Here is a 20062-nt window from a genome sequence, read left to right on the forward strand (position 1 = left end):
CCATCTGTGCGTAAACGCAAACAAAGGCTGTGTTTTCTTCAACTGGAATGCTGAAAAAAGCAGAACAGAGATCAATGACGGAAAAACAGCAATGATCAGCAGGAACTTGTGATATTACAGAGGAAACGTCAGGTACAATGGGTGCTACAGGAACAATCAGTTCATTAATCTTACACAAGTCCTGCGTAAAACACCAGGTACCATCCGGCTTGGGCACGGGATTGACAGGTGTATTGTACGGGCTAGTACACTCTCTCACCACGCCTTGTTCAAGGAGAGACTGTAAGATGACATCAATTCCTTTGACTTTGTCCTCAGAGAGAGGATACTGGTTAACATAGACAGGAAGCAGGTGTTTCAGCTTAGCTTCATAAGGAACACAATGAACTAGGCCTACCTCGTCCTTCTGTTCAGCCCAAAGAGAGGAAGGGATTTCAGTCAAAGCCGTAGAAGGGTCAGTAGAGGAAATAACAGAGTTTACAGAAGTCATGCAAACAGCAGAGATATTTGGCACAGTCACATGTGAAGAAAGATAAGATAAAGCAGGAGGCAGCGAGTCAGGAGTGCAAATAGTCATTTTGGATCCCTGAAACAAAATGGATAAATGTAAGAGACTCATTAGATCCCGCCCCATTAGATTAAAAGGACACTGAGACATCAACACAAAAGAGTGATGTATACAAAGTGCTGGGTCAGTGGGACAGGTTACCAATAATGGAGGAGTGGAAGGGGAGGAAAAAGGGACCCCATCAATTCCCACAGAGCAAAGAGTTTTGTTAGAAATCGGACCCTCGTAGGAATTTCCCACTGAGGACATTGTAGCACCAGTGTCAATTAAGAAAGGGAGCACCTCTCCATTCACAGCTAATTCCATGACAGGCAAATCACTGGCTAGATAAGAGTCGAAAGAACAATGTAGCATCATGGGGTCACAGCTCTGTAGGCAGCTCTATGCTCGATATGGGCCTATGCTTGCCGTAGGGGCAGGCAAAGCAAGAGGAGGAGGGGGAGGAGGAGGAAGAGACACATCACGCTTAAGATTAGAAGAAGAAGGGGGGACATATGCCGTGCCCTGTCTTCATCTGCCCTTTTCTTTTGACACTCACGTCGCCAATGTCCTTCTTTACCACAATAATAGCACAATCTACTACCAGGTGGGATCGATGCCCACATTCTCCAAAGCACCCACTGACCCTGGGCTTGCATTTTACAGAGAAAAACTTTCTTGTCATCTTGCAAACCAGCCGAATCATCTGCACTTTCAGCCAAGTCAAGATCAAATTTCTTTTGCCACATTCAAAGCAGCACATGTGTGAAAACAGCCACTATTTGGATTAAACCCACAACCTTGGCAATGACCAAATCAACTAACTGCACACTACTTTTCTGCTGATATGCTCCTCTGATGAGCTCTGAAGGTGAGCTATCACAGATCCCTTTCAGTTTGCTTGGCTTTATTCCTTGAATTGCCGACTGACCTCAGTATCTCCAAGTCACATTTTTCAACAGGCTTGTCATATTCCCACCATCCACTATGAAATTCTAACTCTCGCTCGAGTGCAAAGTCAGCTGAGACAGCTTTTACAAACTGAAAATATGATGCTTACCTGCTTGTATTCTTCAAGCTGCTGGGGAAAAGCATGCTGCTGTCCTGAAAAGGCACTTTTCACCACCTTCCGGCCAGCTGCTCTCATTGAACAATGAAGCAACAAATGCTTCCTGAGGCCTGCCCCCAAAGTGTGAGAAGCATGCCAGGGACTCCATGTGAGGAGATTGGGTTGTTTTAGGGGCAAAACCCTTGAAGCTTATCACCTGGGATTCATGCAAATGGGAGTCAGAATGCACTCCCCCAGAACAAAAGTCCGCTTCTGGGCAGTCGCTCACTTGAAAATAAACAAACGACCAATGGAAACTCAGGCATGGTTCCAGAGAGCAACGAGCAGGTCAGGAAGTGCAGTTTGGGGAGGGGCGTGTGGTAGTTAGTTGGACAAAACCTCAACCACAGCAGGGGAATTAGCTCAAGTGGTAGAGCGCTTGCTTAGCATGTAAGAGGTAGTGGGATCGATGCCCACATTCTCCAAAGCACCCACTGACCCTGGGCTTGCATTTTACAGAGAAAAACTTTCTTGTCATCTTGCAAACCAGCCGAATCATCTGCACTTTCAGCCAAGTAAAGATCAAATTTCTTTCGCCACATTCAAAGCAGCACATGTGTGAAAACAGCCACTATTTGGATTAAACCCACAACCTTGGCAATGACCAAATCAACTAACTGCACACTACTTTTCTGCTGATATGCTCCTCTGATGAGCTCCGAAGGTGAGCTATCACAGATCCCTTTCAGTTTGCTGAGGTGAGCAGGTCAGGAAGTGCAGTTTGGGGAGGGGCATGTGGTAGTTAGTTGGACAAAACCTCAACCACAGCAGGGGAATTACCTCAAGTGGTAGAGCGCTTGCTTAGCATGTAAGAGGTAGTGGGATTGATGCCCACATTCTCCAAAGCACCCACTGACCCTGGGCTTGCATTTTACAGAGAAAAACTTTCTTGTCATCTTGCAAACCAGCCGAATCATCTGCACTTTCAGCCAAGTCAAGATCAAATTTCTTTCGCCACATTCAAAGCAGCACATGTGTGAAAACAGCCACTATTTGGATTAAACCCACAACCTTGGCAATGACCAAATCAACTAACTGCACACTACTTTTCTGCTGATATGCTCCTCTGATGAGCTCCGAAGGTGAGCTATCACAGATCCCTTTCAGTTTGCTTGGCTTTATTCCTTGAATTGCCGACTGACCTCAGTATCTCCAAGTCACATTTTTCAACAGGCTTGTCATATTCCCACCATCCACTATGAAATTCTAACTCTCGCTCGAGTGCAAAGTCAGCTGAGACAGCTTTTACAAACTGAAAATATGATGCTTACCTGCTTGTATTCTTCAAGCTGCTGGGGAAAAGCATGCTGCTGTCCTGAAAAGGCACTTTTCACCACCTTCCAGCCAGCTGCTCTCATTGAACAATGAAGCAACAAATGCTTCCTGAGGCCTGCCCCCAAAGTGTGAGAAGCATGCCAGGGACTCCATGTGAGGAGATTGGGTTGTTTTAGGGGCAAAACCCTTGAAGCTTACCACCTGGGATTCATGCAAATGGGAGTCAGAACGCACTCCCCCAGAACAAAAGTCCACTTCTGGGCAGTCGCTCACTTGAAAATAAACAAACAACCAATGGAAACTCAGGCATGGTTCCAGAGAGCAACAAGCAGGTCAGGAAGTGCAGTTTGGGGAGGGGCATGCGGTAGTTAGTTGGACAAAACCTCAACCACAGCAGGGGAATTAGCTCAAGTGGTTGAGCGCTTGCCGCGCATAGGCAGGGGCCCAATCTTTGAGCTCTCGGCGCATGCAGGAAACATCGCGAAAATAAACGCCAACGGAGTGAAGGGGATTTGGTGAAATTCTACCGTGGGCTTTTTGTGTGATTTTGTATGATAAAGGTTTTTTTTATGATGATACACAGGCCGAGACAAATACATCTGAGTGCAATCAATCACTTTTAATGTATCTGAAATTGGACAGTAAAAAACAAGAGATGAAACATCAAGTTTAAAAACCAAGCATGTATTTAATCACTCACACAAACCAATGTACAATTTACAGGGAGAAATGTGCATGAGTAAAGGGGGAAGGTTGTCAGGAAAACTATGTACATGTAAAAACTACATAATATATGTGGTATATACACACACACAAACACACTATATACAAGCAATAGCAGCAGAACTTATACACACACTATATACATACTATTGTACAATAGAAGAACTACTTTTGAGCTCTCTGTTCTTCCAACCACTCTTCAACAGACTTGCCACCTGAGGCCTGGGAACAGAAAGTCGCGCTCCCAAAGCGACTATGCCCATACTCTTTAGTCTTGGGTTTGCCACATTGGCTACACATGTTATATGTCGCACCCCTTACATATTTTCTTTTCTCCGCACTACCACTGGCCTCTTCAGCGGCTCGCCGATGCCTGTTCCTCTCTGTGTACCGTGAAACAGGAGGTGGTGGGCCAGCGGGAGGAGGCGGCGGGCCAGTGGGCGGAGGTGGCGCAGGTACAGATGGGGCTGCACCAGGTGTTGAGGCAGCCAAAGTCGTGGCTGGGAGCTGGAGAAAGGGAACAGGTGGTGCAGGAACAGTCATTGCTGGGAGCTGTACCAATGTGAAGGGAGTTGGCACTGGCAGTGCACTGGTGCCTAATGTTGCAGGGAGAGGAAAAACGGGTGGTGGGGTGGGGGCAATTGGACGGTCTTGGCGGTCTTTGGGGCGACGGCCTGGGCGTAGCAGAGGAGCCCAGCCCTCCAGATTCGGGGGGAACACAAATTCATGTCGTTGCCCAGATGATGCAGGAGGGACGATCAGTTTTTCCTGCGGCTGCGGAAGCTGGGCAGGGGCGACGGGAATTTGGGGTGCTGGAGTCAGTCCCTGAGTGAGTGTACTCATCTCCTGACCTTTCAGCCGCTGTTGAAACCTGAAATGAGAGAGTTTGTGGGAGGGTCATTTGTGTGTTCATGGGACAATTATGAGACCATTATTGTGTAAATTTGAGGGAAATCAATAAAAAAGGGGGAGACCTACCACTGAATAAGTGTCCGCTGGTTGATTTGAAACAACTGAATTGTTGTATCTGCCATCAACCGTGGGCTGGTGATGATCAAGTCACGGATGTGGTTGTAATCATCCAGAATTCTGGTCCACCTGGGAGTGGAAACACCGGCCTTCCTGGTAGTGCACTTGTGCAAAGTGCACAAGCGTGTGCACATGGCGTCTACCAAGCGGCTGGTACCAGGCCACTGAGCCGGCCCCCCAGGGTGACCTATCAAGCTGCGCTTGACGCTCTCCACACCCGGTGTGACTCCAGACCACTTCGGTGCCTTGAATCGACCAGACGACAGCCGCTCCTGGTGACGTGGCTGGTAGTCGATCCTCTCCTTGTCGCTGTCTGGGAGTGCCGCCCACAGCTGGATGACCTCGGTCACCTGTGGCTCAGTGAGGTAGGCGGCATCTCGCAGGTCCACCAGGTAAGCAGCCAGCTCTTGCACTTTGTCCCACCCAGGAATGCCATCCGGTCCAACGATGACGCCCTAAATAAAAAAAAAATTTAAAAGTATTCATTAGTAGTGGTAAATGTAAAATGTAGTAACATTAACTTGGAATTGAAATATCTGTTAGTGTCTTACCTGAGCCCCTGAAGTGGTGGCAGCAGCAGTAGCAGCAGGGTGCAGTCCTTGACCCGACGTGGACGGAACGGCGGCAGCAGCAACTGGACACTGACCTCCACCCGTGGACGTGGACGGCAGTTCTGGTAGAGGTGGTGGTGAAGGTGCCCGACGCCTTGTGGTTGAGGGCCTCCTTTCAATGTCATGGTCATCGTCAGTCAGCACAGGAACTGTGATGTCCTCTGTCTCCTCCTCAAAGCCTTCGTCCTCAATGTCCTCGTCATCAATGTCCTCCACCAGCTGGTCCTCCTCCTCTTGGTTGTGGAGCGTTGGAGTAAGTGATATGCCAGTCTGGCTGTACAGGTACTCCATGGCCAACAATTCACCTATGAAAAGTAAAACAGAAAAACAGAAAATTGTTCATATTCAAGTAATACATTAAAATGTAACTATATGATACACTGCCTGAGGTAATTTTGTCCTTTTTGAATAAGTGATTAGTGCTAGCCTGTGTAGACTCCAGGACTGCGGTACTGCTCATCCCAACGTTTTCCCAGAACGGCTTGGCTGAGCCGATCCACGGCCTCCTGCAGAACACTGCCGTAGGTGCGCATGGAAGTGGGTGCTTGAACAGAGTCCTTCATTCTGTCCTCGTTCCAGCGCATCAGTCCTTCCAGAAGATACGCCTGGAAATGCGAGGCGCTGGCACTGGTTCCTGATGGATAAATACATGAACACAAAAAAGTCAGGACCCCAGGTCACAGAATTATATGCCATGCTCCTCCTGTTATAACACAATTTCCATTACAACCAGACATACATTACAAAAGGAGTGTTACGCTCACATCACAAGTGAGAAATAATGTAGAGGAGGCATGGAGCCAGTTCACTTATTTTACTTTTCAAAGCCAGCGCTACAAATTCAACCAAAGAGTGAAACAAAACAAAAGCCAGAATATGAACTTTAAAGTCCTTCAAAGAGGCACGCCGCTCAAGATTGAACAGGAGGCACGGAGAAGGACGTCGTCTTGCCCTCGCTGCTCTCTCCTACGTAGAAAAAAGAGCCAGGTCATTTTGAAGGAGCATCAGGTGGACCCACGCGTCCCTCGTCAGCCTAATCGGCTACATCTTGCACACCTGAGAAGACACAAAAAAAAGCAGGAGGGCGGAAAAACCAAGACACGCCCTTTGGGCCGCCACAAGAAGTCATATCAAACTATTAATAAAGTACCCCCCCCAAAAAAAAGAGAAAGTAAATACCTGGGATAAACCTAGTCAGGTGAAGATGGAAAGACTTCAGGGAGGTGGAGCCACGGGCACACCTGTAGCAGTTGAGCACCATGTCGCCTTTCTTCAGGGTGCCCGTTTTAATGTAGAGGGGGAAGTCTGGGTCCTGGATGCAGGCCACGTGCTTCTTCTGATCCTTCCATATTCCCTGGATCCGTTCGTGGTCGAGCAGAGGAACACTCAGAGTGTCCTTCCCAGCTGGGCTGTCAAACAGACTGATCAATGCTTCAAGCAGTCTGGAGGTCTCCTCCACACCCCTGGTCCTCCTCCGACAGTGCAGCGCCAACTCCTTCCGAGATATCCAGGCATTGAGAGCCTCCTCTGTGATGTCCAGGATGCCCTTCGCCGCCAGCTTGCTCTTCTTAGCTTCACAAAGAGCAGACACATCCTCGGGATCCCACTCAAAGATGCACTTGGACAGGCGCATCATAAAAATGCCATACAGGGGATGAGCCTCTGTGTTGACACCTGCAGCAAAGCGGCGCATGAAATGCCACACGTCAAGGCGCACTTGGAGCTCATCCCAGTCGGCAAACATCCTGTTCACTGCCCCACTGCAGCAGTCTCTGTCCACGTACATAATGTCGGGTGGAGCTACACCTGCCTCCCTGTACCGCTTCATTAGGGCTGTTGCCATCCCATCCAGAGCATGTCCCTCGGAGGCCGTCAGGACTGAAGTGAGTACTTGGCCGTACTCATTTCCCACGTTTGTACACCAAGCAGCTGTACCTGCAGCGGCACCAGACAGCTTTTTGGTGATCTGTTGAGGAAAGGCAATAAGGATCAAACTCTGTCAGTTCAAATATTACTAAACTGAGATAATTCACACGTCACATTGTGATGACCATTTCGGATTTGAAGAGGGATGCAATACCTTTTTCGTGGAGTCCATCTTGAGGACAGAGCCAAAGGTGTTTGTAATTTTGGCCTTCACTTCATTCAGCCTCCCAAGGACATCTCTGGCAAACATGGCCAACAGCCACTTCGGTTTTGGGATGGCAGGTAAGGCTGGGGGATCTGCAAATACTGGGCAGATGATTGCAGACCTTGTAAACGGCTCGCAAGCTGTCAGGTACTGCAGGAAGCGCTGCATCCACGCCTCACTGTGCTGCTCGTTCAGCTTCTTGTACAGCTGGGTAACACTGTTGCCCAGTGTCCTCTCCCTCATCATCCTTATCACCCGGTTGTCACATGAGTACCTGAGGAAAGAAACAATGTATTGTAACAATGTAACAATGTAATGTAATGTAATATGTACTACATGCGCATACACACACACAACAGTCCATAGAAGCAGCTACTGAAGGTTTCTATTCATAAGACAAATTACCTGTAAGTTAGCAGAGCTGGGAACTGGCTGCGGTGGCCAACATCCAGCTGGGCCAAGATATCCTCAGACCACGCAGGATATTTCTTGGAGCACCGCTTGCACTCCAGGTACTCAGTTGCAAGGTCATACCACCCGTCTATGTCCAGGACCTTGCGCACGGTCCTATACAGTCCGGCTGCTGTAAGGCTGTACTTTTGGCATGATGGACACACGCAGACTAGTGGGTACCTCCACATCTTGTGAGGCATCCACAGGAACAGGGGGCGACAGAAGAATTGATTAGGTGACGCCGGTGGCTGGGTGTGAATGAGGGTGGGCTGAGGAGGATGCCACCACAGCTTCAGCTGGGTCACCAGCTCCGGTTTCCCAGTCTTTGGGTTCGCCTTGAACAGTGTGTGGTGAATCCACTCCTGTTGGAAGGGAGGAAGATGGTCCTTCCAGTGAGAGGGGAGATCCACCGGTGGCTGTGGCTGAGCAACTTCTACTGGAGGAGGCATGGCGGCTGTTGGAGGAGGCATGACGGCTGTTGGAGGAGGCATGGTGGCTGCTAGAGGAGGCATGGTGGCTGCTGTTTGCAGCTGTGTCTCACACTCTTGTGTGGCACGCACAAGTTCCTCATCGTCGGCCTCAGAAGGGCCTGGAGCACAAATAGTAAAATTGTTAGGTAGGCCTACAGTTACACACAGACAAATGTACACAGAGACAACACACAGACATGAATGTATGGAAGATGGTGCTTGCAGGTGGGCAGGCTGTTTGTTTGACCAATTAACCCGTTTTCACCAGAAATGAAGCACAACAACAAATTTTAAACTGTTTGGGTTTAATATCTTTTCGTATAAGTAAGAGATTTCCTTTACAGCCACCTACGTTAATGGTAGTCAATTACCACAGGCAGAAGAACAACACCGTGTATCACGAAACTTTACAAATTTTACGCTCAGCATTTTATGTAAAATCAAGAATCAGTAGCGACTACATTTCTCCGTATCATCCACCAAAAATCTCAAAGTTACATATACATTTACCTAGGAGAAATGCAAGTCCACTTACCTCGTTGAATCGCTGTGATGTTCCGATCACGAATGACAAGAGAAAGAGCGGGCAGGGCCTAAAGTAAGCCCATGGGAGGCAACCTCATTGGTCAAAAGTAAGCCCACTGGCCCAAAGTAAGCCCATGGGAGGCAACCTCATTGGTCAAAAGTAAGCCCATGTCGGACCTGATTGGCCACTGTGGGCTTACTTTGGGCTTACTTTAGCGGTAACAGTGAGACACAGTAGGCGCATGTAAGAGGTAGTGGGATCGATGCCCACATTCTCCAAACCTGCCACATCACTTGCATTTTACAGAGAAAAACTTTCTGGTCATCTTGCAAACCAGCCGAATCATCTGCACTTTCAGCCAAGTCAAGATCAAATTTCTTTCACCACATTCAAAGCAGCACATGTGTGAAAACAGCCACTATTTGGATTAAACCCACAACCTTGGCAATGACCAAATCAACTAACTGCACACTACTTTTCTGCTGATATGCTCCTCTGATGAGCTCCGAAGGTGAGCTATCACAGATCCCTTTCAGTTTGCTGAGGTGAGCAGGTCAGGAAGTGCAGTTTGGGGAGGGGCATGTGGTAGTTAGTTGGACAAAACCTCAACCACAGCAGGGGAATTACCTCAAGTGGTAGAGCGCTTGCTTAGCATGTAAGAGGTAGTGGGATCGATGCCCACATTCTCCAAAGCACCCACTGACCCTGGGCTTGCATTTTACAGAGAAAAACTTTCTTGTCATCTTGCAAACCAGCCGAATCATCTGCACTTTCAGCCAAGTCAAGATCAAATTTCTTTCGCCACATTCAAAGCAGCACATGTGTGAAAACAGCCACTATTTGGATTAAACCCACAACCTTGGCAATGACCAAATCAACTAACTGCACACTACTTTTCTGCTGATATGCTCCTCTGATGAGCTCCGAAGGTGAGCTATCACAGATCCCTTTCAGTTTGCTTGGCTTTATTCCTTGAATTGCCGACTGACCTCAGTATCTCCAAGTCACATTTTTCAACAGGCTTGTCATATTCCCACCATCCACTATGAAATTCTAACTCTCGCTCGAGTGCAAAGTCAGCTGAGACAGCTTTTACAAACTGAAAATATGATGCTTACCTGCTTGTATTCTTCAAGCTGCTGGGGAAAAGCATGCTGCTGTCCTGAAAAGGCACTTTTCACCACCTTCCAGCCAGCTGCTCTCATTGAACAATGAAGCAACAAATGCTTCCTGAGGCCTGCCCCCAAAGTGTGAGAAGCATGCCAGGGACTCCATGTGAGGAGATTGGGTTGTTTTAGGGGCAAAACCCTTGAAGCTTACCACCTGGGATTCATGCAAATGGGAGTCAGAACGCACTCCCCCAGAACAAAAGTCCACTTCTGGGCAGTCGCTCACTTGAAAATAAACAAACAACCAATGGAAACTCAGGCATGGTTCCAGAGAGCAACAAGCAGGTCAGGAAGTGCAGTTTGGGGAGGGGCGTGTGGTAGTTAGTTGGACAAAACCTCAACCACAGCAGGGGAATTAGCTCAAGTGGTAGAGCGCTTGCTGACCCTGGCTTGTGGATTACCCCAATTCCAATTCTTCTGCCTATTCATGTCCTCACGGGGCTGTGAGTAACCACTAGCAACAGAAAGGCAGGCCACCTGCTTAGTATCCAGAATACCATCTCCCTCCAAAGTTCTAATTTTTTCCCCTAGAGCTCTCACTATCATATTACTCTGGTCACTCAAATGATTTTTCAAAACCTTCTGTATATCAGGACGACAATTATTCAAAAATGTCGAAATAAAGAGAGGATTGTTTTGCTGCTGATTCAGTGGCATATTTCCCAAACAAGTCCACGTCTCGCTAAAGCATGTCAAAAACTTTGAAGTGAGTTCAGCCTTCTCCTGTTTACAATTAGTAACCTGTGAAAGATCACGGCTAGCCTGTTTTCGTGAGAGCAGATAATGCGTCAATTGGTCCTTTAATTCTGTCATAGCTCTATCAGTCTCTTTCCAGTAGAACTTAATCACATGTTTGGTAATGGTTCGGCCATCTTCTTCTATCTTCGTTTCAATCACTTTGTATTCATCATTATCAGGACCTAGGCAGGGCACTGCAGCCAGCAATGCAGCTTCATCATAACTATCGCTGAGAACGGCATGCATGATAAAACAAAAATCTGCACCAACCAGTTGTTTATGCCTGCACATTCTTAAGAGCATTTCTACAAAGTTGAGTGGATTGTTTATCGAAGGCAACAACTTAATAATATCTTTTAATTCTGATGCCGAAGGCGGATCGATCTTATATCCTCTCCCTCTTCACGCCCACACACAAGCTGCATTTATGGGGCTATCATCATCAGAGTCGTCATCTGTATTGGAATCGTTTGTCTCATTTCTTCTTAACGGCATTACAGAGGGTTTTTTTTCTTCTAGCACCTGTGTTACGAGATACGCTAGGAACGTTTTCAGCGGGACATGAAGCATTCGCCGGTGTATCTACAGGAATGTTAGCAAGTATGTTTCTTGCTCTCCCGGATATCGGCGGGAGAGCAGAGGCTGTGGATCTAAGTAAAGCAGGTTTTACCTTTTCATTAGGCTTAGGATGTGGTACTGAATTCTTTTGCTCTTTAGTTTCTTTAATTCCATGAAAATCATCCCATATTGTCTTCATTTTAATCCACTCTAAATAGCCTCTGGTCATATAATCATAATCCCATTCTGGGTTGCCAAATCCTTCATATATCTGTTTATGTGCCGAAACGAGATTGTCTGGTTTAAAAGTTCCTGCATGAGGATAGATTAAAGACTGAGGTTGTTTTCTGACCTTTCGGCTAAATGGTCTAACCAAGGAGTAGTGTAGGGTTCTAAATCACATCGATTCATCCAATCCCGTGGAGTATCTTCAGAATCGGGTCTGAGTACCTCCTTATTACAAATACCCCCCATAATGGCTGCATGAAGGAATCAGTCAATCAGAGATTAAAAGCACGCTCTTCCCATAAACAAATTACGAGGATCACCTTCCCGTATTTTTACGAGGTTTACCAATCTTCCTGTGGCTCTTCTACGAGGTTCAAACCAAAACGTCCCGTAAACAAAAGTCTACGAGGTTCCCCAAAATAGAAATGTCCTGTGCCTCTACATGAGGATTACCAAGAACATAACCAGAATTATAAACAACTGTTTTTTTGTTTTTTTTTTAAATTACTACCAACCAGGCGGAAGTCTACCCAATCAAATTATAAATTAAAATTAAAATAATTTACTCACCTGGTTGGAAGTAACTTCCCTGTACGGGCCACCAAATTGTTAGGGTAACCCAGTCGGAGACCCCTGATTTCTTCGTGCCCCTCGGATCCGGGACGAATACCGCGAGAGAAACAGACAGGAGACCCAGGAAGGTTTCACATGCCAGTTTATTCACACAGTCACTTTGTCGAAATGAAAACATTCTTGAAAACATCTTATAGCATCTCTGTGTTTATGTTTTGTCTTCATATGAGTGTGTGTGTGTGTGTGTGTGTGTGTGTGTGTGTGTGTGTGTGTGTGTGTGCGTCTATGTAGAAGTGTGTGTATAAATCTTGAATCAATCATAATATAATAACATATTTCTGACCATGACATATGATAGTAAGGTACAGACAGATATCAGAGTATCTGCTTATGGTCAGATATAACATAGAGCATGGAATTTCTAAACACAGATAATGTCTAGTCTACAGAGTTTATTCAGAGAAGGTCAAAGACACAGAAAAGGATCTAATAGCTAACATAATTTCTTAACACATGAATGTGTGCTAAGTCAGTAAATTACATCTTGATTTCATCAATATAAGCCAAATAACAAATAACAATATGTCTTTAATAATGTTAAAACAAAGAATGTTATAAGAAAATAAACATAAAAATAAGAGCAACTTAAACATAAGAAAAATGAGAATATGTCTGAAAGAGAAAACAATTAAACAACTAACAGGATTCAGAATTAAACTCATAACTAAATTAGGTTAATGCTTTTAAACTAAAAACCCTTAGAATCATAAGATCTTAACAATAATTATAATGTCATTATGAAACTAACTTAAAACTATAAAACTAACATTAATCATGAAATGCATTGATTAAATCCAAATCACTACCATAGTATATGCAATAGTCCAAAAAAGGATCTTTTAAAAAGGCTCTAAAACCGAAGTCTTAACTAACATGAACTATTTAATGCAACCTTAATTCTACCATTTCAGATTCAGAGTGTGTGTGGGTCGATCTGACATCAAAACAGACCTTGGCGAATCTTTCAGACACCTCTCTGATCAAAAATACACATTCATGTCAAAAAATAAACAAAATGTTCCCAAACAATGTCCAGCCGAGACATAAGGTCATTTCAACTAATAATATAATTTTGTCACAGAATAATTTGCTGAATTCTTGGCCAAGAATTAATACTTAACTAAACCTACATATAACCTACATATAATAAAATTTAACCTAACAACAACTATAACACTAGATTTAACAGTAATATTCAAAAAACAGCAGCCAATAGAAACCGGGGCTTGTGGACATCTACAGATTTTGATGTAGACGATTGGAACAAGTGAGAATTCCTTGACAGAAGTGACACCATTAAGGAAGTTTTAAAAAGGCCTCTGCAAAATAGTTTTCTAGTATGTTTTGCCAAAATAGTCTTCCTCTCTCTCTCTCTTTCTAAAAAAAATTATCTCATATATATATTATTATGGGCGGCACGGTGGTGTAGTGGTTAGCGCTGTCACCTCACAGCAAGAAGGTCCGGGTTCGAGCCCCGTGGCCGGCGAGGGCCTTTCTGTGCAGAGTTTGCATGTTCTCCCCGTGTCCGCGTGGGTTTCCTCCGGGTGCTCCGGTTTCCCCCACAGTCCAAAGACATGCAGGTCAGGTTAACTGGTGACTCTAAATTGACCGTAGGTGTGAATGTGAGTATGAATGGTTGTCTGTGTCTATGTGTCAGCCCTGTGATGACCTGGCGACTTGTCCAGGGTGTACCCTGCCTTTCGCCCGTAGTCAGCTGGGATAGGCTCCAGCTTGCCTGCGACCCTGTAGAAGGACAAAGCGGCTAGAGATAATGAGATGAGATGAAATAGGCTACAGGTCTTAATCTATCCCTGTGCTTCTGCAAAAGAACAGAGGTCATGAAACCCTTCTTTTCATCTACAGTTTGAACAAATGGTTTATTGCAGTCAGGCAATCCCAGAGTGGGTGTGGTCTGCAGAGCGCTCTTTAGGGCCAGGAATGCTTTTTCAGCCTCTGGTGTCCATACGACAGGTGACGAAGTGGTGAGGGATGAACCATGCACGAGCTCTCTCACTGGGCTTTCCAGGATGGAATAATTTGGAATGAATGCTCTGCAATAGGAACACATACCCAAAAATGACAAAACTTTTTCGCAGTGATCGGCTTGGGAATTTTCTGAATAGCTGAGACTCTGTCCGCAGACAGCATTTTCCCCTCCCCTGTGATGTCATGCCCTAAGAAATGCACCTTCTGTTTTGCAAACTGTAGTTTTGTGAGGCTAGCCTTATGACCCTCCTTAGCGAGGTGTCACAGTAGCGTTATGGTGTCATCTTCACATTGAGCTTTAGTTGGGGCACAAATCATTAAATTGTCAACATACTGCAGCAAAGCCGATCCTGGTGACAAAGTTAACGAAGCGAGGCTGTCTCTGAGGCACTGGTTGTATATGGTTGGGGACTCACAGTAACCCTGGCACAAACAAGTGAAAGTGTATGGATGACCATCATACATAAAGGCAAACTAGTACTGGCTGTTTTTATGTAGAGGAATAGAAAAGAATACATTTACTAAGTCCACCACTGAAAACCACTTACTGTCAGCGGGAACCTGACAGGCCCAAAATGGTGTATGGATTAGGTACGTCAGGCACACACAGAACAACCGCAGCATTGACTGCTTGCAGATCTTGGACAAACCTCCACTCATTGGGCTGGGACAGTTTTCTTGCCTTCTTAACAGGGAAAATAGGAGTGCGCACTGGAGAGTCCAGACAAGGGACAATTACACCTGCCTTCAGCAACGAATCAAAGACCGGTCTTACACCTGCGATTGCTTTTGGTTTGAGTGGGTACTGGGTCTTTCTAGGCCTGAAATCTGATTTTGGTGTGATCACCACTGGTTCAGCATTCTTTATTAGGCCTACATCATGTTTACCCTTCGCCCAGACAGAATTTGGAACTCTCGCCAATTTGGGGTGCACCTCTGCTGGAGTTATGCCTGTGGAAACAGAGACAAACAGGCCACTATGGCTGGGGTCCCCAGTACCCTGGTCATCATTGGCTAATATTACACTGCACTCAACATGCACACGCATAGCATGACTTTGTTTGTAGACCCCAAACCTTTGACAAAACAACACACTAGGGTCCTCTGTTTGGGACCATTCATTGCCATTGGCTGCACACTTCTTGACCCATTTCCCCACATCTTTCCAATGGGTGGCTCGTGGCTTTGCTAATGAGACATGGGGTATGGAATTAACGATGTCAATGAAATCATGCTGGCAGCAACCGACCTCAAAGTCCTCTGACATGAGGCTGCACATAACATGTTTGAGAACACTGCGATGAACATTGATGCAGCTGTTCGGACAACAAGTAAGATGGACCTGCACAGCGCAATAATGTTTAGACCAATATGTAGTTTTGAAGGTCAAGATGAATCTTTCACGTGTGTGGGGATCTGCAAACCAAGTCTTTTCAAACTCTACATCTTGCCCTTGGTGAACATGTGCTGTGAAATGCAAATCTTCCTCTTTCATATAATCTGTGTCAACTGATGAGGTGTTCAAGTGTGCAAGCTGTTCAAGGTGTTTGGGAGTTTGTGTGAGTTGATCTGAGCAGAGCTGCCAGACATACACATACAGGGGGCTTCCAAGACCATACTGCACACCGCACATTTCATTTACTTCAATAGTTAGTCCATCTGGAGTGGATGTGAGACTTACTCCTAATTTGGACATTAAATAGCGTGCTAACAAATTTACTGGACATGTATGTGAGATGAGGAATGAGTGGGACATAACTATTCCTCCCTCGCTTTTACATGGGAGGTTGACTGAGAAAGTTTTGGTTACAGGTCGTCCTGAGATGCCCATCATCTGAATAGAATTTGTGCTGAGCGGTGGGTCTACTGGAAGTACCCCATGTTGTATGACTGAGTGTCCCACTCCAGAATCTACTAAGAAAGTCAACACATGCCCACATACAGTGAGGGGCATACAAGGGAGTTTAGAGAAGGGAGTAGTTGTGTATTTTAACAAACTTAATGCAACTTCAGGTGTATCTACCTGGACTGGTGTATTGGGCGTTTCTGTGTAGTCTTGCTGTTGCATGCAGGTGCTGCTACTAATGTGTTTAACATTATGTGAATGTTCCTGTCTATGTGTATCATCAGGTGTGTGTGTGTTACCTCCCCTGTTCTCTGTGCAGGGCCCATTCCCAGAGTCCACCCGTCAGTCTGCTTTGCTGTACTCCTCATGGGGCCTCTGTTTGCTACTGTGGAGACAATCTCGAGCAATGTGTCCTTTCTGACTGCAGTGGTAGCAGGTTGCGCCTTTCATCCAGGGCGGGTCACCCCAGGTCATCCTGCCTCGGCCCCTACCTCGACCTCTTCTTCTAGGTCCAGGCTGAGCAGTCTGGAGAAGAGTGAGAGTGGCGGCATGTAGGTCTTGGTCTCTTTTTGTTGACTCTGTCTTCTCCGTCTCTTTCAGCAGCCTTTCTGTGTGCACAGCATACTGCTTGAGCTTGGTGAGGCTCAGGAGTGCCCTCCACTGCAGCCAGGGTCATGGGCCTGGTCAGGCCACTGTGTTTCTCATGCGTGGCAGTGAGATGAGCAAGAAACGCTGACACCACTTCACTATCTTCTTGCTTACACATATTGATCTTAGTCATGTCTATATTCAAGGGAAAAGCTTCGATCAGATGAGCACAGAGAGCAGTGAGGGTATTTTTATACTCACTATTGCCATCCGCTGGTTGGCTTCTGGCCACTCTCTGGACACCTTGCTCCAATCTATACCCATTTTGGTCATGAGCAGGTGGCAAAGTTCATGGGTGGTTGGTCGGAATTCTCTGCAAAATATCAACAGTTCGTTACCAAATCTCTTTCCTCCTACCTCTCTCATGTTGGGAAGGGATGCCATGCTTTCCTTGATATCAGCTGTCATCCAGGGTCTGTGGACTAGAAGCACGCAGTCAGTTCCAGCCACTTTCACCGTTGGAAGATGAAGAACTTCAGACTTTAGGTTACAGCCTTGTGGACCCACTGGTGAGCATGTGGTCAGGTCCAGGAGGGTGTCTCTTCCGTCGCCATATGCAAGACTGGCTCTCTTGTGTGACAGAGAAGTGAGGGGAGGCGCTGACGCTGGAGGCGGCTGGTAGGCTGGGAGAGATTCCAGAGGCTTAGGGGTTTTTTTTTGCTTTGTCTCGACTTCTCCCCCTTTCTGTGGGTGAGGCACTTGTGGGAGTGATGCTCCACCTTGCTGAGGAGGCAGTGTGTGTCGGGCTGTTGGGGCAGACTCCAGGTCAGGGTCCATCTGAAATTTCAAACACTGAGAAGAGGGTGAGAGCCCTGCCTGTCATTTCTCTCTTTTGTACTCTCTCTTAAGTCTTTCTTCTTTCCATGCAGAAAATGCCCTCCAGTCCCCTAAGAACTTATCATCTGCAGACTCTTCTTTTTCCTTCTGTTTCAACTTTTCTTCTAACTGTTCTATCTGCCTGGGACTAAAACTGCCCTTCTCAGGAAATCCTAAGTCCTTTACCCATATGTCAAACTGTGCCAAACAATCCTTGCCATATGAGGTTTTCATAAACTGGATGTTTGGGCTGTCATAGGAATGCCCAATTCTTATTATAGCACATGTAGCCTCAGGCTTACTTGCTTTTTTCTTTTCTTTCCCTAACTTGCTGTTTCTGTTCCCCATCGTACACTGTTATATCAATAGGTTGTGACAACAATGGCTGAGTTTCTTTACTAGGATCACAAGAAGAATAGGTTGGACTATGTCCAAAAATGTGACACAATAATCCTTTAGGTATGTTCTTATTAGTAAACAATTTGTCTGACATATACCTTAAGCTAAAAGTAGTTATCATTTAGCACAACAAGCTCAAAGACAACTCACACATGTGTACAAGATCTATTTCTCTGTTTCAGAATTTGGAGGAGGACAGTACTCTGTTAATTCATCAATATTTTGCGTGCACACCGGTGTGTCTTGGCGACTTCATAATTGAACCTCTCTAATCCGTTCCTACGACGGGCCAGTTGTTCACACAGAACAAAGGGAGCAAGATTCAATTCTTTCCCAGTTACGAATCGCTGAATATGAATCCATCGAAACACGCCCCCTTACTTCACTCTCTCAAGTAGGTGAGCCGTTACCCAGTCGTCACTTAGGTGGATTTTTCTCTTACACAACCCAATAAACTACTCGCAGTTTATTGTCTCAAAATTGTGTTTTATCCATTTCTGCAAACATATTGATGATACCACAGCTTAGCAGTCCTCCTGGACTAGGACAAATTTCTGTCCATCTCTTACATCAGTCTTTAAATACTGTTTCCACTAATTTCTTTACACAAGAATGCAAAGTTATCACTTACTGGTTCAGTGAGCCCTGACAGTCTGGTCTCTCGTCCAAGTTCTCAGCTCCGCACCATGGCCTTGGGAGTGTCCCATCGTCCGAGGATCAGACACATAGGGCCTACCCAGGGATGCCAAATTGTAATGGAAACTTCTAATAAACACTTCAGAATGCTTTTCAGTTGTCTTTTCAGTTATTTATTATAGTAGAGCTTATAAAACAGAGATATAAAACAGGGGAAGGAAAGAAGAAGAAGAGAAGAAGAAGAGAAGAAGAAGACACCACCTCAGGTGATGCCGAGAGTGCGCACTCTGAGTTGTGTCTTAGTGGCTGTTATCTATTATACTCTAAAGGCATTCACCTACTGTTCATGTCTGTACATGATTGGCTCAAGGCTTGGCCTTGAAGTTAGACATCGGCTCTTTGTTAAAGCAGACAAACCGGTGTGCTCTAATTAAGCACTGCAGATGCATGGTCAGGCATAAACAAGGCAGTGTGCTTATCACCAGCCATTGAGCCAAAGGCATAGAAACACAGAGAATAGGAATGTTCATTCACTAAATTTCCTTCACACTATACACAAATCAAAACTAAATGACCACACTGCACTGTACATTTCAATGGAAAACCAGTCGGGTTAAAAGCAGACACAGGAGCCAAGTGCAGCATAATTCCTGAAACTTTATTCACAGCAATCAGCATTTAAAGGGGACAAATTATGAAAAACACACTTTTCAGTGCTTGTCTATATAGATTTGGATATCTTGAGTACCTACCAACCCACAAACTCTAAAATAAGACAACCCAGTCAGTTTGCTTTGGGCTGCCTATTTCAGAAATCGTGCTTAACAAGCCATTCAGATTATTGTCTCCTTTCTATGTCACAAGGGGAACTCATTAGAATTACACCACCCACTCATTTGAATATCTCCTCTCATGGCTTTGTGAATAAATATTGATGAGGAAAGTATGACCTGATTGGCTGGGAGATGAGGAAGGGTGAGGTGAGCAGTGGTTCATTATCATTGAAAGGAACAGGCACTGAAATTGGCCATTTTGAACAGGGTTGTTTAGATGGGATGAGAAGGGTGGTGTGGTGCTTTATCCTTGTGGCATTTTGACCAAAGCATGTCACAGACATTTAACATGGATCTCAGGGAACTATCAACTTGTGGAAATAATGTCAACTTGTGGTATATCACCTTTAAATATTTAAAGAAATTATGCACATCAAGAAACACAAAGCTGGTTTCTTATCGTGGCAAGGAGATTTACACAGTTGGCCACACAATTCTCACCACTGCCACACATCAATTCCATATGATGCTACATGAGGTACATAGCCTTCAGTTTTATGTGGTGAAGACAAATTTACAACCTTTACTAGGCCTGTCAGACTGTCTTCACATGGGGTTAATATCTCTCAACAAAGTCCATCATGTTGCAGTGGATCATATTCCAACCTTCTCAAAGCAGATCCAAGCTAAATATGCTGACCATTTTAAAGAAGAAATGGGCAAGCTCCCAGAGACTTAATCAATGAAGTTAGACCCAGA

At 45.5% G+C, this 20062-nt stretch overlaps 2 protein-coding genes and 1 non-coding gene across 3 annotated transcripts in view; 1 reads left to right on the forward strand and 2 right to left on the reverse strand.

Moving 5' to 3' along the window:
• Positions 1-2007: 2007 nt before the first annotated feature.
• trnaa-agc (transfer RNA alanine (anticodon AGC)) lies at positions 2008-2080 on the forward strand. Its single transcript has one exon. It is a non-coding gene; the product is annotated as a tRNA-Ala (tRNA).
• Positions 2081-3818: 1738 nt separating this feature from the next.
• Positions 3819-5877, reverse strand: LOC132888839 (uncharacterized). The gene is made up of 4 exons (XM_060924933.1): positions 5721-5877; positions 5234-5598; positions 4632-5137; positions 3819-4524 (listed from the first exon to the last, which is right to left on the reverse strand). The coding sequence occupies exons 1-4, from the start codon at positions 5875-5877 to the stop codon at positions 3819-3821; spliced, it is 1734 nt and encodes a 577-aa protein (XP_060780916.1).
• A 367-nt stretch (positions 5878-6244) lies between these two features.
• LOC132888840 (uncharacterized) overlaps positions 6245-20062 on the reverse strand; it is a 31459-nt gene continuing 17641 nt past the window's right edge. The window contains exons 2-5 of the mRNA XM_060924934.1: positions 7830-8499; positions 7374-7698; positions 6473-7259; positions 6245-6349 (exon numbers count right to left, since the gene is read on the reverse strand). Of these exons, the coding sequence (XP_060780917.1) occupies positions 6327-6349; positions 6473-7259; positions 7374-7698; positions 7830-8499 (1805 nt within the window). The 3' untranslated portion in view covers positions 6245-6326. The remainder of the gene's footprint in view (positions 6350-6472; positions 7260-7373; positions 7699-7829; positions 8500-20062) is intronic.

This window comes from Neoarius graeffei, chromosome 7, assembly GCF_027579695.1.
Source record: "Neoarius graeffei isolate fNeoGra1 chromosome 7, fNeoGra1.pri, whole genome shotgun sequence".
In the NCBI taxonomy this organism is placed as follows: domain Eukaryota; kingdom Metazoa; phylum Chordata; class Actinopteri; order Siluriformes; family Ariidae; genus Neoarius; species Neoarius graeffei.

What these genes read in the sequence shown, in the direction of transcription:
- LOC132888839 (XM_060924933.1), bottom strand. Translation starts at nt 5,877, where the DNA reads ATGCGCTGGAACGAGGACAGAATGAAGGACTCTGTTCAAGCACCCACT. An exon ending in CAGTCCTGGAGTCTACACAG is followed by an intron (nt 5,599 to 5,720) that starts GCTAGCACTAAT and finishes TACTTTTCATAG; the next exon opens with GTGAATTGTTGGCCATGGAG. An exon ending in CAGCGGACACTTATTCAGTG is followed by an intron (nt 4,525 to 4,631) that starts GTAGGTCTCCCC and finishes CTCTCATTTCAG; the next exon opens with GTTTCAACAGCGGCTGAAAG.